This window comes from Euleptes europaea, chromosome 18 (assembly GCF_029931775.1).
Source record: "Euleptes europaea isolate rEulEur1 chromosome 18, rEulEur1.hap1, whole genome shotgun sequence".
Classification (NCBI taxonomy): domain Eukaryota; kingdom Metazoa; phylum Chordata; class Lepidosauria; order Squamata; family Sphaerodactylidae; genus Euleptes; species Euleptes europaea.
The window spans coordinates 20,286,717-20,302,619 of NC_079329.1; the positions used below are offsets into that span (position 1 = coordinate 20,286,717).

Genomic DNA, 15,903 nt, shown 5'->3' on the forward strand with positions numbered 1-15,903 from the left:
GCATGCCATTTCCGACCGTCAGAGGTCGCCTCGCTCCCCCCACTGCGTTTCCCCGCGTTTTGTCTGCGTTTTCAGGGACCTGTTTTATTCTGAACTTGAAAAATGCAGGCAAAACGTGGGGAAATGCAGGGGGAGAGCGAGGACACCTCTGACGCTCGGAAACGGCAGGCCTAATCAGAACAAAGACCCTAAGTCGTTGGAGGGGTGACAGCGAGGGAAACAGCCAGGCATAAAAGGCTGCTGTCATTTGAAGATCATTTGTAATTCCAGGAGATTTCCAGGCCCCACCTGAAGGTTGGCGACCCTCCTCAAGTCACAAGGTACAAGCCACGCCTTACACTTCCATTCTGCTTCCTTTGAGAGCCAGCATGGTGTAGTGATTAAGAGCGGTGGTTTGGAGCAGTGGACTCTGATCTGGAGAACTGGGTTTGATTCCCCACTCCTCCACATGAGCGGCGGAGGGTAATCTGGTGAACCGGGTGGGTTCCCCACTCCTCCACATGAAGCCAGCTGGCTGACCTTGGGCTAGTCACACTTTCTCAGCCCCACCTACCTCACAGAGTGTCTGTTGTGGGGAGGGGAAGGTGATTGTAAGCTGGTTTGAGTCTTCCTTAAGTGGTGGAGAAAGTTGGCATGTAAAAAACCAAGTCTTCTCTTCTTCTCTTTCGTTAAGCTCTGTGATGAGACCCTCCAATCAGACAAGTGTCCGAGAGTTTGTGTTTCTGGGATTCTCCCGAGTGCGAGGGACCAACCTGTGGCTCTTTGCCGTGGTCTTCTCCATGTACCTCATCACCCTGACAGGCAACGTGCTCATCATTACAGTCATCCGCATCGACCCCCGGCTCAACGGCCCCATGTACTTCTTCCTGAGCAACCTCTCCTTCCTGGACATCTGCTACACCACGAGCGTGGTGCCCCAGTTGCTGGCCCACTTCCTGACTATCCACAAGACCATCTCCTTTGACCGATGCATGGCTCAGCTCTACATCTCTCTGTTCCTGGGCAGCACAGAGTTCATCCTGTTGGCGGCCATGGCCTATGACAGGTACGTCGCCGTTTGCCACCCCTTGCATTACAAGGTCGTCATGAGCCCGAGAGTGTGCGCCCAGCTGGCGGTGGCTTCCTGGTCCGTCGGCTTCCTCAACGCGGGGGTGCAGACGGCGTTCACCATGTGCCTTCACTTCTGCAACCTCTACACCATCAATCACTTTGCATGCGAAGTCCTGGCTGTGGTCAAGCTGTCATGCTCGGACACTTTTGTCAATGACATTTCACTGATGGTGGCTGGCGTCCTTGTGCTGTTGATCCCCTGCATTCTAGTCGTGCTTTCCTACGTGTACATCATCAGCGCCATCTTGCGCATCCGCTCATCGGAAGGCCGGCACCGAGCCTTCTCCACGTGCACCTCTCACCTGACCGTGGTCACCCTCTGCTACGGCACAGCCATCTTCGCTTACCTGAGTCCCAAAGACAACTCTGCGCCTAACCAGGACAAGATGCTTGCTTTCTTCTACGCAGTGGTGACGCCCATGCTCAACCCCATCATTTACAGCCTACGGAACAAGGAAGTCAAAGGAGCCTTGTCAAAAGTCAGAAGGAAGCGGCAATGAAAGGCAATGGAAGGCAGTGAGAGGCAATGGAAGGCAGTGAAAGGCAATGATCCACCTGTGCTTTCGTATCACTGTGACTGGGTGGCAAAGGGGACATACTGATTTTGGGAGAGTCGGTTGGTGTCATCCTAAACAGAGGGTTACCCTTCTAAGCCTGCTGATGTCAGTGGCCTCAAAACACAATCAATCTTCTCTTCCCAAGCCTTATATGCCTGTATGTCTAGCTGACTTGACAGCAAAAAAAAAAAAAAAAAAGTCTTCCTAGCTGTGGTTCTGGTTTTCACTGGTTCTGCTTTGTGGTACTATGGCTTTTTTTTACTGTTGCTAAATGTGACCCTAGACGCTAAAATGACTAAACTGAGGCTATCCTACTTTGGTCACATTATGAGAAGACAAGAGTCACTGGAAAAGATGATCATGCTAGGAAAAGTTGAGGGCAGCAGGAAAAGAGGAAGACCCAACAAGAGATGGGTTGACTCAATAAAGAAAGCCACAGCCCTCAATATGCAAGATCTGAGCAAGGCTGTTAAAGATAGGATGTTTTGGAGGACACTGATTCAGAGGGTTGCCATGAGTCGGAAGCTACTTGATGGCACTTAACACACACAAATGTGAGTCTGTTTATTTATACTCTTTTACCCCAGGTTTTTTTTTTAATACCATTATTTATATCCCACCTTTCTGCCCTACTCTCTCCCTGACAAGGGCCACCAAAGTGGCCAAGAAATTAAAACATATATAGCAAAATCACATTTTAAAACCAATAAAACTAACCCCAGCCTCTAAAACAATTCAAAACAGAGCTAGAATAGATACAGACATAAAATCGATTAATTAAAACGTTGGTCAGGAAGCGGGAATCACTGAGGGAATGCCCAACGAAACAAAAGGAAGTCTTCACCCACGGGCAGAAGATGGCAATAGGAGGGGGCAGACAAGTCTCCCAGGGGAGACAGTTCCAGAGTTTTGGTGCCACGATAGAGAAGGCCCTCAGCTGGGTTGCCTTGCCACCCACTTAACCTCAGAAGGCGGGGGCACCTGAAGCAGGGCCTCTGAAGATGATTGTAGTGGTTGGCTGGGTTTATGGCGGTCCTTCAGGTAAGCTGGCCCCAAGCTGTATAGGGCTTTAAAGGTCAGTACCAGCACCTTGAATTGTGCCTGGAAGCAAATTAGGATCCAGAGCAGATGAGCCAAGACTGGAGTGATATGGTCCCCGTAACCCATTGTTTTCATACAGGCTGTTGTTAGCTCCTTTGGCTTTATTGATTGTGAATCTGTAAATTTTTTGCATGCCACCTCGAGAACTGTACAATTGTGAGGCAGCATAGAAATGAATCCAGCTTTAAAAACAAAACACAAAAGCCAATCTTTGAAATGTATGGGGAAGTGGATTTAGGAATGGCGTAAGGACTGGCCAATGAGTATTGTGCAAGTCCGGTTTCTGCACTAAACCGAAAGAACAGCCCTAAACCAAAAGAACACCAATCGGGAACTGCAGAAGACTGAATGTATGCAGACAGAGAACCTCCACAGCGGGCACACTAATGAAATGATGTACTACTTCTCCCCACTGTCTTGTTGGCCCAGAATGTCCATGTCTTGTTGGCCCAGAATGTCTATATCAAAAGAAGACAAACTCTGAGTCTACACAACAGCTCTAAGTGGGATCATGAGATTGGGAGGCCTGTAGGTACTCTATGCTTTGTATTTCAGATGAATTTCATATTAATTAATTCAGGGTAACCTATTACTTGCTGACTTTATACCCATAGTGCCCTGTTCTCCAGAGTGCTAATGTCATAGTTCTCCAGTAGGGTTGCCAGGTCCCTCTTCGCCTCCCTCTTCGTGGGAGGTTTTTTGGGCGGAGCCTGAGGAGGGTGGGATTTGGGGAAGGGAGGGACTTCAGTGCCATGGAGTCCAATTGCTGAAGTGGCTATTTTCTCCAGGTGAACTGATCTCTATCGGCTGGAGATTGGTTGTAATAGCAGAAGATCTCCAGCTAGTACCTGGAGGCATTGTATTTGTAAAGGCATTGTATTTGTTGGAGCCGGTTGGCCAATGAACTATTCTTGAGCCTCTTACGGCTTGGTCTTAAGCCCTGCGAGGCTATTACGTTTTTGGTTGGTTTGGAATGAATATAATTCTTATACCAAGACACTTTTGTTTTTAATATTATTGTACTTTATTATTATATTTTGAGCCACATGCTGCCTCTCTATACAGTTGCCACTATTTTCAGCATAGGTTCTTTAATCTCTATAGTACCTGGAGGTCGGCAACCCTATTCTCCAGGGCAAGATCCCATACAACTGCCTAAATATATAAATACTGGAAGTGCGTGGGTAGGAATTATCACGGAGGCCCTTAAAACCTTCAGCTCACTCATAAACATTTATTAAAGGGCATGGAGGGGAATTTACCGTTCTTAAGCCACCCTAGCCCTGACCTAGATAGCCCCAGGCTAGCCTGATCTTGTCAGTTCTCAGAAGCTAAGCAGGGTCGGCCTTGGTTAGAATTTGGATGGGAGACCTCTAAGGAATACCAGGGTGGTGGCGCAGAGGCAGGCAATGGCAAACCACCTCCAAATGTCTCTTGCCTTGAAAACCCTACGGGGCCACCCTAAGTCAGCTGTGCCTTGACGGCACAAAAAAACAAAAGCCACCCTAAGTTAACATATGACGGGATAGCTAAGGGGGGGAAAAGGCAAGCACCAGGTCATTACTGACCCATAGGGTGACATCACATCCTGACGTTTACTAGGCAGACTACATTGATGGGGTGGTTTGCCATCGCCTTCCGCAGTCATCTACACTTTACCCCCAGCAAGCTGGGTACTCATTTTACCGACCTCGGAAGGATGGAAGGCTGAGTCAACCATGAGCCGGCTACCCAGAACTGACTTCCGTCGGGATTGAACTCAGGTTGTGAGCAGAGCTTTTGACTGCAGTACTGCAGCTGACCACTCTGCACCATGGGGCTCACCTAGCTAAGGGAAAGGGGAAGATAAATTATCTTGAGTATGTCGTCCCTAGGAATCACTGGAGCAGATCTGCAAGGGGATCTCTGTATCCCAGACCTCAAAAAAGGGGAAAATCCTCTCGGAAAACGGATGGTTGAAGCTAAAGAGGTGCTCCATGGAGTCACCGTCGTAAAAGGAGAGGATGCCACGGTCATAGTTCAGGCACACTCTGATTTTCTGGGGTGACTTCCACAGGAAAAGGTTGGTGAAAGGGGTCGTCGAGACCCTGTACTCTCCTTCCGTCAGCCGTAGTACCCAAAACCCCTGTTCAGCTGTTATGTAGAGGTACCATTTTCTGTCAATTGATTCCCGGACAGCGCCGATGGACCAGCTCTTGGCCTTGCCCACGTTCACCACCCATTCCAGAGTCCCGGAGGTGATGCCTTCCGCTCCCAGAACGCACGGTGAAAAATTGAATCGCTCAGGGTTATCAGGCAGAGGCTGGGCCCTTTCTCCCAGATGGACACTCTTCCGGTCTTCGGAAAGGATAAGCGTGGGGAAGGCTGTTTTGGGATCCAGCGTTACCTCCACTGAAGAGACGGGGGAAAAGACAGTGTTTGAACACACATGAACACATGAAGCTGCCTTATACTGCCTTATACTGCCTTATATACTATATACCGTTGGTCCATCAAAGTCAGTATTGTCTACTCAGACTGGAAGCGGCTCTCCAGGGTCTCAGGTTTCCATGGTCATTAGCTGAAGAAACTATTGTTCACACATTTTCAACTCAGACCAGGAGACAAATGTACTATTTTAAGAGTGGTGGAGGTGTTTGATAATGCCAATGTTATCTTCAAAACATATCTTCAAATACCATCTTCAAGGCTATCTTCAAAACACTTTGTCTTTTTAAGCACGGCTGTTTCCCTCGCCATCACCCCTCCGACGACTTTGGGTCTTTGTGTCGATTATGCATGCCGTTTCCGACTGTCAGAGATCGCCTCGCTCTTCCCCTGCGTTTCCCCGTGTTTTGCCTGCATTTTCAGAGGCCTGTTTTGCTCTATGGAGGACTGGCATGGTTTCAAAATGGACCTGTTTTATCTCGAATTTGAAAACGCGGGCAAAACGCGGGGGAACGCAGGGAAAGAGTGAGGCGATCTCTGGTGGTCAGAAATGGCATGCATAAACAAAACAAAGACCCAGAGTTGTCAGATGGGTGACCGCGAGGGAAACAACCGTGCATAAAAGGCCATAGTCTACCTAGTAAACATTGGGATGTGATGTCACCCCATGGGTCAGTAATGACCTGGTGCTTGCACAGGGGACTACCTTTACCTGGTGCTTACACAGGGGACTACCTTTACCTTTACATTCAGAGCCTCTTCTGAACAGGGTCAGGTCATACCTAGAACACATTTTGACCTCTTGACAGTAGGAAACGGCATGCATAATCAAAATGAAGACCCGAAGTCGTTGGCGGGGTGACTGCGAGGGAAACAGCCATTCAGAAAAGGCCTTTCTCTCTTTCTGGAGGAAGCCTTAAAAAAAGCTTGTTGTATGGAGGATTGGCATGGTTTCAAAAGGGACCTGGGGAAAATGGACACCTCCGTTGTCGTTTGTAGAGTGGACATAATGAGCATTACTTGGCTAGCGTCAGTGCCATCACTAGCCCTCACACGCACTCCCCGCTCCATGAAGCAGATGTTTAAAAAAATCTTCTTGTAAGGTGGAGGAGGAATGTATATTTGCATAAATGTATATATGCACCTTTTAGCAGTGTGAATAGCCCTGAGTAGCGCAATCTCGTCAGAAGTTGGAAGCTTACACAGGGTTAGCCATGTTTAGTACTTGGATAGGAGGCCACTGAGGAAGAATGGGGTTGCCTTGCAGAGGAAGGTAATGGCAAGCCCCACCTCTGCTCATCTCTTGCCTTAAAAACCCCATAGTCCTGGGGTCGCCATGAGTTGGTTGCAACTTTATGCACCTTTAAAAAAATGTTCTTCCTCACATACTGAAGCATTTTAAATGCTGGCCATTTTGGAGGGAAAACATTTGTTTTTCTTTGTTGCTTGCTTGGAGGCATTGTGCTTGTATGGAACGGGGGCTTTTCTATGGTGGCAGCACTCTTCCCACCATTATACACCTGAGACCCCCACTGCTGTTTTAGGTGCCAAACACCATCAATCTTCTTTTCCCAGGCCTTAATGTTCTTGTATGTCTGGCTGACTCTGCTTCTGGCTTTCACTGGTTCTGCTTTGTGGTTTTACTGCTTGATTTTTTTTTTACTGTTGCTAAATTCAACTTTACTTGAGAGCCAGTGTGGTGTAGTGGTTCAGAGTGGTGGTTTGGACTGGTGGACTCTAATCTAGAGAACCGGGTTTGATTCCCTACTCCTACACATGAAGCCAGCTGGGTGACCTTGGGCTAGTCCCAGCTTTCGTAGGGCTCTCTCAGCCCCACCTACCTCACAGGGTGTCTGTTGTGTGGAGGGGAAGGGAAGGTGACTGTAAGTCAGTTTGATTCTTCCTTAAGTGGTAGAGAAAGTCGTCATATAAAAACCAACTCTTCTTCGTAATGTTCCTGTATGTCTGGCTGGCTCTGCTTCTGGCTTTCACTGGTTCTGCTTTGTGGTTTTACTGCTTGATTTTTTTTTTTTTTTTTACTGTTGCTAAATGCTTCAGCAAGATGTCCAGCAACCTGTCTTTTTCTCAGCTCCACCATGAGATTCGGATTGTGTGTGTAAAGTGCATGCAAGTCGTAGCTGACTTCGGGTGACCTCAGCAAGGGGCTTTCAAGGCAAGTGAGAAGTAGAGATAGCTTGCCACTGCCTTCTTCTGCAGAGCCTTCCTTGATGGTCTCCCATCCAAATACCAACCTTGCTTAGCTTCCAAGATCTGATGAGATCGGGCTATCTGATTCTCATAATGGATGGCTAACAGCGGTGCATTTGGAAGGACAAGCTGCCTGTAGCCTTCCCACAGTGGCCAGCAGACCTCCACCTAGAAGCATCTGAATTTCCCCCTGGAAACAGACCTTTCTTTGAAGTTCCAAAGAACCGGTTGTACATATCTGACTCTATCTTCTCTTTCTGTTTTTGTTTTTCTTCCTTGGTCAAAGGCACTGGTTTTGCAGGCTGGAAGAAACCTGTCAGAAACAAATGGCTGTGCTTGTTAATGCAATAAATATAATACATAGGGTTGCCAACCTCCAGGTACTAACTGGAGATCTCCTGCTGTTACAACTGATCTCCAGCCGATAAAGATCAGTTCCCCTCGAGAAAATGGCTGCTTTGGCAATCGGACATTATGGCATTGAAGTCCCTCCCCTCCCCAAACCCGCCTTCCTCAGGCTCCACCCCAAAAACCTCCTGCCAGTGGTGAAGAGGGACCTGGCAACCCTAACAATATACAAATAATATAAAAATATAAACGCTGGCGCTTTGGAAGTTTGAGTGCTACAGTGGCCATGGTGATGCGGAGCTTCCTGGGGTAAACCCAGAAGTGACGTAATCGTGCCGCGCGCACCTGGGCATGCGATACCCACTTCAGAACAGCCTGGTGGATTGGCGGGCACCCACCTGGCAACCCTAGCGACCGGGCTCCTTCTACTTACGTGCTGGCATCTCCTGTTTGATTTTCGCTGACAGATCCTTCTTGTTTATCCTGTCCAAGATTTTGACTGTCATCTGCAAGGCCATGGCCTCCTCATACGCTCTGACCATGAGCCGGGCAATCTCGATGGCATCAGCCTGCTCGGTCTTACAGCGCCGTATGGGCTTGTAGCCTTCATCGAGCGGATATTCTTCAAGGTGCATCTTAAATTTCTTGAATTCCTCCTCCATCAGTTCTTCCAAGTAGTCCACCAGTTTGCAGCAAATGCTGTCTGCCATCTTGGGCCCTGGCAGATGCTTCTGGAATGGAGAAAGGCACCAATGAGTGCTCCAAAAAACTGGATTCAGTGATACTGGGAAATGTTTTTAGAGGAATGCCTGCTACCTCATTGTTGGAGTCGTCCTTGGGGGCAAGAACAAAAGAATGAGTACCCCAAACTCACAGGGTCAATTGTAATGATGGTTAATTTGCAGGGCTAGGGCTGCTTCCACATCCCCCCTCTGCATGAATGGCAGGAAGCCCCTCAAGCCTTTTTTTTTTTTTGCTTTTAAAAATGTATATAAAACTCTAATAATACCTCTTCAGCATTTCAGGCAGAAGCTCTGTTTAACAGGATGCCTTTTAATCTGCACAGCTGACCATTCATTTCATTTATTACGGTCATTTGACCAGCATTATAAAAATACACTAAGGAGCCCCGTGGCGCAGAGTGGTAAGCTGCAGTATTGCAGTCCAAAGCTCTGCTCACGACCTGAGTTCGATCCCGATGGAAGTCGGTTTCAGGTAGCTGGCTCAAGGTCGACTCAGCCTTCCATCCTTCCGAGGTCGGTGAAATGAGTACCCAGCTTGCTGGGGGTAAAGGGAAGATGACTGAGGAAGGCACTGGCAAAACACCTTGTAAAACAAAGTCTGCCTAGGAAACATCGGGATCTGACGTTACCCCATGGGTCAGGAAAGACCCAGTGCTTGCACAGGGGACCTTTATCTTATAAAAATACAGCAATGCATACCATAAGCCCTATCAACAAAAACAAGGCAGATTTAAGGACAAACCAGGTAACGCTATTAGAATAAAATATGACAGTTAATAAAATAGATAAGTTAAAAATTGTTGCTGTGATTTCCAAGCCCTACTTATTACCATGCAGTATCTAGCAACATATTTCGAGATCTAGGGATTATTGCCTTCTAACAGGTGGTCCAATTTGGTTTTGTCAGATTCTCCCGAGTATTTCTTTAGCAAAGGATCTGCACAGCCGATCAGAAGCCCCATCTAGCCCCACCCACTTTCTCAAAGCACTTGGCGGGCCCCAATTAGGGTTGCCAGGTTCCCTCTTTGCCACCAGCGGGAGGTTTTTGGGGCAGGGCCTGAGGAGGGCAGGGTTTGGGGAGGGGAGGGACTTCGATGCCATAGAGTCCAATGGCCAAAGCGGCCCTTTTCTCCAGGGGAACTGATCTCTATCGGCTGGAGATCAGTGGTAATAGCGGGAGATCTCCAGCTAGTAGCTGGAGGTTGGCAACCCTAGCCCCAAGAAAGATGTTGGCAGGCACCATGGCACCCATGGGTGTCAAATTGGGGACCCCTGGTCTATTCCATTGTTCAGTGAATGTACGGTTCTTACCGCATTGTTTTCTATTTTTGTGATACCATTTCCCCCAGTGTTTCCTGTTTCTTATGTCTTATGCAGTTTTCGTTTTCATCCCCCCCCCCCAGTTTGTAATCCTCATCCAATTGCTTCGTGCATTGGATGCCTTATGCCGTCTGGTTGTGTTGTTTTAAAATTGTGTAATTTGTCATGAATCTCAGTGAGAATGCTGGGATGTCAATAAGATAAACAGGAGAGTTTCTGTGAAGTGCTAAAGTGGAGCAGGGGGTTGGTGTGTACAAAGCTGGAAGGGTTTTACCATAGTCTGAGAGTCAAAGGGGGATACTGCTTGGGCATAAACTACTGCTAGAGAGCCAGCATGGTGTAGTGGTTAAGAGCGGACGGAGGACTCTAATCTAGACCAAAGCTTCTTAAACTGTGGGTCATGACCCCTTATGGGGTCGCGTAACTGGATGTTAAATTTGGCAACAGTATACATTTCTTTATGATTTAGTATCAGTAAATGTTTGATTTGTATACCTATTTTATATACCTATAAAATATAAAATGCAACCCGGGGTTGCATACAAATTTCTTGGGCGCAAGTGGGTCGCGAGTGGAAAAAGTTTAAGAAGCCCTGTTCTAGAGAACCGGGCTTGATTTTCCTCTCCTTTACATGAGCAGCGGACTCTAATCTGGTGAACCGGGTTGGTTTCCCCACTCCTCCCCATGCAGCCTGCTGGGTGCCCTTAGGCCAGTCGCAGTTTTCTCCGAACTCTCTCAGCCCCACTTACCTCCCAAGGTGTCTGTTGTGGGGAGAGGAAGGGAAGTTGACTGTAAATTGCTTTGAGACTCCTTAAAAGCAGAGAAAACCAGGTTATAAAAAACCCCTTTGTGAGAGAGAGCCAGCAAGGTGTAGTGTTTAAGAGTGAGGGTTTGGAGCGGTGGACTCTGATCTGGAGAACCGGGTTTGATTCCCCACTCCTCCATATGAGCGGCGGCGGCTAATCTGGTGAACTGGATTTGTTTCCCCACTCCTACACATGAAGCTAGCTGGGTGACCTTGGGCTAGTCACAGCTCTCTCAGCCCCACCTACCTCACAGGGAGTCTGTTGTGGGGAGGAGAAGGGAAGGTGATTGTAAGCCAGTTCGATTCTGCCTTAAGTGGTAGAGAAAGTCGGCATATAAAAATCAACTCTTCTTCTTCTTCTTGGCAGACAAGAGCGTCAAACAAGGGAGTCTCCTAGTGAGTGTGGGAGGAAGGAAGCTTTCGCCCCCCTCCCCCATGCACTCCTTTTCACGCCCTAAAGAGATGTCCCACCGCCCATTGTATATGTGAACAGAGAAGATGTGAGAAATCCACCCACAGGATGTGAGAATCCACCCACATCCACCAAGCATGGCTGAGTTCATAAAAAAGCAGCATTGGTTTTTATACCCTGCTTTCCTCTACCTTTAAGGAGTCTCAAAGCAGCTTACAGTCGCCTTCCCCTCCTCGCAACAGACACCTTGAGAGGTAGGTGGGGCTGAGAGAGTTCAGAGAGAACTGTGACTACACTAAAAATAACTTTAAAGGTAGAAGAGTGTTTTTATATCCCGCTTTTCTCTACCTTGAAGGGGTCTCAAAGCGGCTTACAATCGCCTTCTCCTCCCCTCCTTGCAACAGACACCTTGGTAAATACGTCTGAGAGAGTTTGGAGAGAACTGTGACTACACTAAAAATATCTTTAGAGGAGGAAGAAGAAGACTTGGTTTTTATACCCAGCTTTTCTCTACCTTTAAGGAGTCTCAAAGCTTAATGCAGGATCAGCCTAAAGCATCCCTGACAAGTGTTTGTCCAGCCTCTGCTTGAGGACCACCGGTGAGCAGGAGCTCCCCACTTCCCTAGGTAGCTGATTCCACTATCGAACAACCCTTACTGTAAAAAAATTTTTTCCCTAATATCCAGCTGGTACCTTTCTGTCCGCAATTTAAACCCATTATTGCGAATTTCAACAGCAGCACATTATTCCTCCCGCAATTTAAACCCAGTATTACCCCCAGTGAGCTGGGTACTCATTTTACTGACGTCGGAAGGATGGGAGCCTGAGTCAACCTTGAGCCGGCTACCTGGAACCGACTTCCGTCAGGATCGAACTCAGGTCGTGAGCAGAGTTTGGACTGCAGTATTGCAGCTGACCACTCTGCGCCATGGGGCTCCTGATCCTTATAAAGGTAAAGGTCCCCTGTGCAAGCACCGGGTCATTCCTGACCCATGGGGTGATGTCACATCACGATGTTTCCTAGGCAGACTTTGTTTTACAGGATGGTTTGCCAGTGCCTTCCCCAGTCATCTTCCCTTTACCCCCAGCAAGCTGGGTACTCATTTGACCGACCTCGGAAGGATGGAAGGCTGAGTCGACCTTGAGCCGGCTACCTGAAACTGACTTCCGTTGGGATCGAACTCAGGTCGTGAGCAGAGCCTGGACTGCAGCACTGCAGCTGACCACTCTGCGCCACGGGGCTCCTAGATCCCCACAAACTGGACATGCTGGGCATTGAACTTGGGGAATCTTCTGCACGCCAAGCAGATGTTCCGCCACTGAACCAGGGCCCCCCTCTTTTAAAATGCTCTCCAGCCCAAGTTTGGAAGAAGCCTGGGGAAAGTCTGGGATTTGGGGGACACTCACCGCTCCCTTAGTGCTGTCCTTCTCCCTCGGCTGCGCTCAGAGAGTGAAAGTGAAATTCCCATGAACTGGAAAAGGGAGGGAGGAGGGAATCGCTTTCTCTTCCCCCCCCCCCCCGCCTTCCTTGCCAAGCGAGAGACTGAAAGCAGAATATCTTTATCGCACAGAAGTGAAAGCAGTTGACAGATTAGTGGAGGGGGGCAGCTCTGCCAATTCCTCACCGTACAGGATGTTGGTAGAGGTTGCAAAGAGTTGTGTCTGTCCAAAGAAAATTAAAACAAACAAACAAACAAAAAACCCAGAAGAGGTCTTTTTGTTAGGACCAACCGAAAGAACACAAAACAGGATGTAAGCTTTTGATGTGAAAAGGAAGGGGTGTTGAAAAGGGTTCAGGTCCTGATCTTAACATCCACAGAAAACTCGGGGTTGTTGTTTTTTTTTGGGGGGGGGTGAATGTTACACACCGCAAGCAAACCGTTTCCTACCGGTTCTTCAAAATGGTATGCACTTGAAAAGTGAAAGAGAAAAAAAAAATGACCTTTGCAAATAATGGCACTCCCTTTGGACGGACTAACAGCTCGGAACGCCTAATCGGCTTGACTGGGCTCCACTGAAACACCAGAAAAGATGCCATTAAATCAATGAAAGTCTCAAGGGAAACGGTGGAATGGATCGATCGCATGGTGTAGTGGTTAAGAGCAGTAGTTTGGAGCAGTGGACTATAATTTGGTTACTGGGTTGGTTTCCCACTCCTCCACATGAAGCCCGCTGGGTGATCTTGGGCTAGTCACAGCTCTCTTAGAGCTCTCTCAGCCCCACCTACCTCACAGGGTGTCTGTTGTAGGGAGGGGAAGGGAAGGGGGTTGTAAGCCGGTTTGAGTCTCCCCTAAGTGGTAGAGAAAGTCGGCATATAAAAACCAACCCTTCTTCTTCTCCTCCCCTCTGCTTTTCTCCCCAGTGGAGACCCAAAGGGCCTTACAAAGTTCCTCCCTTTGCCTTGTTACCCACACAACAACCCTGTGAGGTAGGTTAGGCGGAGAGTGTGTGACTGGCCAAGGTCACCCAGCAGGCTTCCGTAGCCGAGCGGAGATTCAAACCTGGGTCTCCTGGCCCCTGAGAGTGGAACAAAAAAGAAAAAAAAAAGCTTCAAAAAACACACACACCCTCTCTCCAGCCTTGTCTACTTTGCACCCCCAGCATGGTTTGGGTGTTCAAAGCACTGCACATAGCAAGCGCATTGGGTGGTCACATAGGTTAAATCCCATCCATCCAAGAATTGTTAACAGTAAAGGGACCTGGGTCATATACCCTTTAAAGGCAGTGACGGGAATACATGAAGAGCCGGCCTCCCTCCTTCCCTTCCCCCTAGCCCTTTCCTTAAATTCCTTCCCTGACGTTTCCTTCCTTCCCCTCTTTCCCCTTCCTTGTGTGACATCGCCTCGTTTTAATGTCTTTTCTGCTTCCATCCTCTCAAGGATTGTAAGGCATGATAAGAGGCATGGGTGCACAGACACCTGCAAATAACATCCCCCCTAATGTGGAGTAGCCGGCTCAAGGTTGACTCAGCCTTCCATCTTTCCGAGGTCGGTCAAATGAGTACCCGGCTTGCTGGGGGTAAAGGGAAGATGACTGGGGAAGGCACTGGCAAACCACCCCGCAAACAAAGTCTGCCTAGGAAACGTCATGATGTGATGTCACCCCATGGGTCAGGAATGACCCGGTGCTTGCACAGGGGACCTTTACCTTTTTTAATGTGGAGTAATTAGGAGCCATTGGAGTGGGATTGATATTTAGTTCTAATTTTAGACTGTTTAAATTCTAATGTATTATAATTTTGTAATTATGTGTATTTTACATGAAGTTGACTGCCCCGAGGCCAGCTCACCAAGGGATGGCAGGATACAAATAACATTATCATGATTATTAGCTGTACCCCAGGCCCCATTACTGGGGCATTGGTTTTATTCCCCTAATCTGTCCTTTGGATCAACTGCCTTTGGATAGTGAAAACAAGTGGTCCCATGGGACCTTAAAGGCTTAGGTCTTCTGGGACCTAAGCAGGGCTTCTCAGAAGCCCCAATTTATTCAAATACCTTTACTTTCAGGAAAGTCCCCCCCCCCCGATATAGATATATCCTGCCCTTTACCCTCAGTGAGACCCCAAAACAGCTTACAACATAATTCTCCTCTCTTTCGTTTGAACTAACAATAACCCTGTGAGGTAGGCTATGCAGAGGGGGTCACCAGTGAGGATTGCTGCCCGGTTGTTTGTAGCTCAAGTAGGAACCCATTGTTTTTTCTCTTTTTTTTTTGCTGCTATGCTGTGGCCAAGGGAACAGAGGAGTCAGGAGGCTATGGGAGGAAGCCAGGCTGTTTCGTAGCAAGAACCCCATCGCAGCCTTATCTGGATTCTCTAATACAGTGGATGCCAATCTTTTTTCACTTGTGTTGGCAGCCTGTCCCCATAAATTGAACCCCTCATATTAGCAAAGTGTTCGTAATTAATATAGCTGCTGCCATTTCAAATGCCTTTTCTTGCCATCATTCCATTACTTTGCATACCCCTAAACGTCCTGGTCTAAAAGAACAATTAAAACTCAGGAAATCTATTGCTAGAGAAGCAACTTCTGTGCCTTCTGAAAAGAGTTCTGCTTTCCCCGTTCTCGTCCGTTTCTGGCTCGCCTTGTCAGTATTTACCGTACCCCACCTCGCCACCATCAGTACTAGTACACACAATCCCGCTTCACGGATTGACTGAACAAAGGCACAGGCCTCGCCTTACACTTCTGGATTGCCCAAAACACTATCAACGTAAGCCAAGCCTCCCTTTCCCATTTCCTATGTTATGTTGCCCTCTCGTGGGTATTTCTTGTCATTATGTTTAGGCTCTTTCGTTGGTTTTTCGATTCCATTATTTGCTATTAAGGCTGCCAGTCATCTGGGGTGGACGGAGTTTCTGGTCCTTGAAGAGCTGCCCAGCAGGCAGAAATGTAGCTGCTTTCCCATTGTTTCTCCTCTGTGCCAGGAAAAGTTATCCGCACACTAAATTATCCGCACACCAGGTAGTTCTGAAAGGCACTGGAATCCTGTCGCTCCTCACATGAACACATGAAGCTGCCTTCTACTGAATCAGACCCTTGGTCCATCAAAGTCAGTATTGTCTAGTCAGACTGGCAGCAGCTTTCCTGGGTCTCAGGTGGAGGTTTTTCACACCACCTACTTTCCTAGTCCCTTTAACTGGAGATGCCGGGGATTGAACCTGGGACCTTCTGCATGCCGAGCAGATGCTCTAACACTGAGCCACAGCCCCTCCCACACACACACACCAGCTGGCAACCTGAATTTCCATCATGAATAGGCTGGTTAACTGCCTGGAGGGAGGGGAAATATGTCCAGTCTCTTTAATAGAGGCTTGATGGAAGTTATGTACCTGGTGATGCTATGTACCTCCATGCCCTGAAAAGCTTC

The 15,903-nt window shown here is 48.1% G+C and overlaps 2 protein-coding genes across 2 annotated transcripts; one reads left to right on the forward strand and one right to left on the reverse strand.

Annotated features, from left to right (window-relative positions):
* Positions 1–680: 680 nt before the first annotated feature.
* Positions 681–1,610, forward strand: LOC130490986 (olfactory receptor 2F1-like). Its single transcript, XM_056864810.1, has one exon. The coding sequence runs from the start codon at positions 681–683 to the stop codon at positions 1,608–1,610; it is 930 nt and encodes a 309-aa protein (XP_056720788.1).
* Positions 1,611–4,638: 3,028 nt separating this feature from the next.
* LOC130490796 (E3 ubiquitin-protein ligase TRIM39-like) lies at positions 4,639–8,477 on the reverse strand. Its single transcript, XM_056864603.1, has 3 exons — positions 8,185–8,477; positions 7,606–7,716; positions 4,639–5,159 (listed from the first exon to the last, which is right to left on the reverse strand). Exons 1-3 carry the CDS (start codon positions 8,459–8,461, stop codon positions 4,639–4,641), a joined length of 909 nt encoding a protein of 302 aa, XP_056720581.1. The 5' UTR covers positions 8,462–8,477.
* Between the last annotated feature and the right edge of the window lie 7,426 nt (positions 8,478–15,903).

Excerpts from the sequence above, each read along its gene's own strand:
- LOC130490986 (XM_056864810.1), top strand. The coding sequence starts at position 681 with ATGAGACCCTCCAATCAGACAAGTGTCCGAGAGTTTGTGTTTCTGGGA.
- LOC130490796 (XM_056864603.1), bottom strand. The coding sequence starts at position 8,461 with ATGGCAGACAGCATTTGCTGCAAACTGGTGGACTACTTGGAAGAACTG. Across the intron at positions 7,717-8,184 it reads CAAACAGGAGATGCCAGCAC|GTTTCTTCCAGCCTGCAAAA; the intron begins GTAAGTAGAAGG and ends TGTTTCTGACAG. Across the intron at positions 5,160-7,605 it reads CTTTGGAACTTCAAAGAAAG|TGGAGGTAACGCTGGATCCC; the intron begins GTCTGTTTCCAG and ends CCGTCTCTTCAG.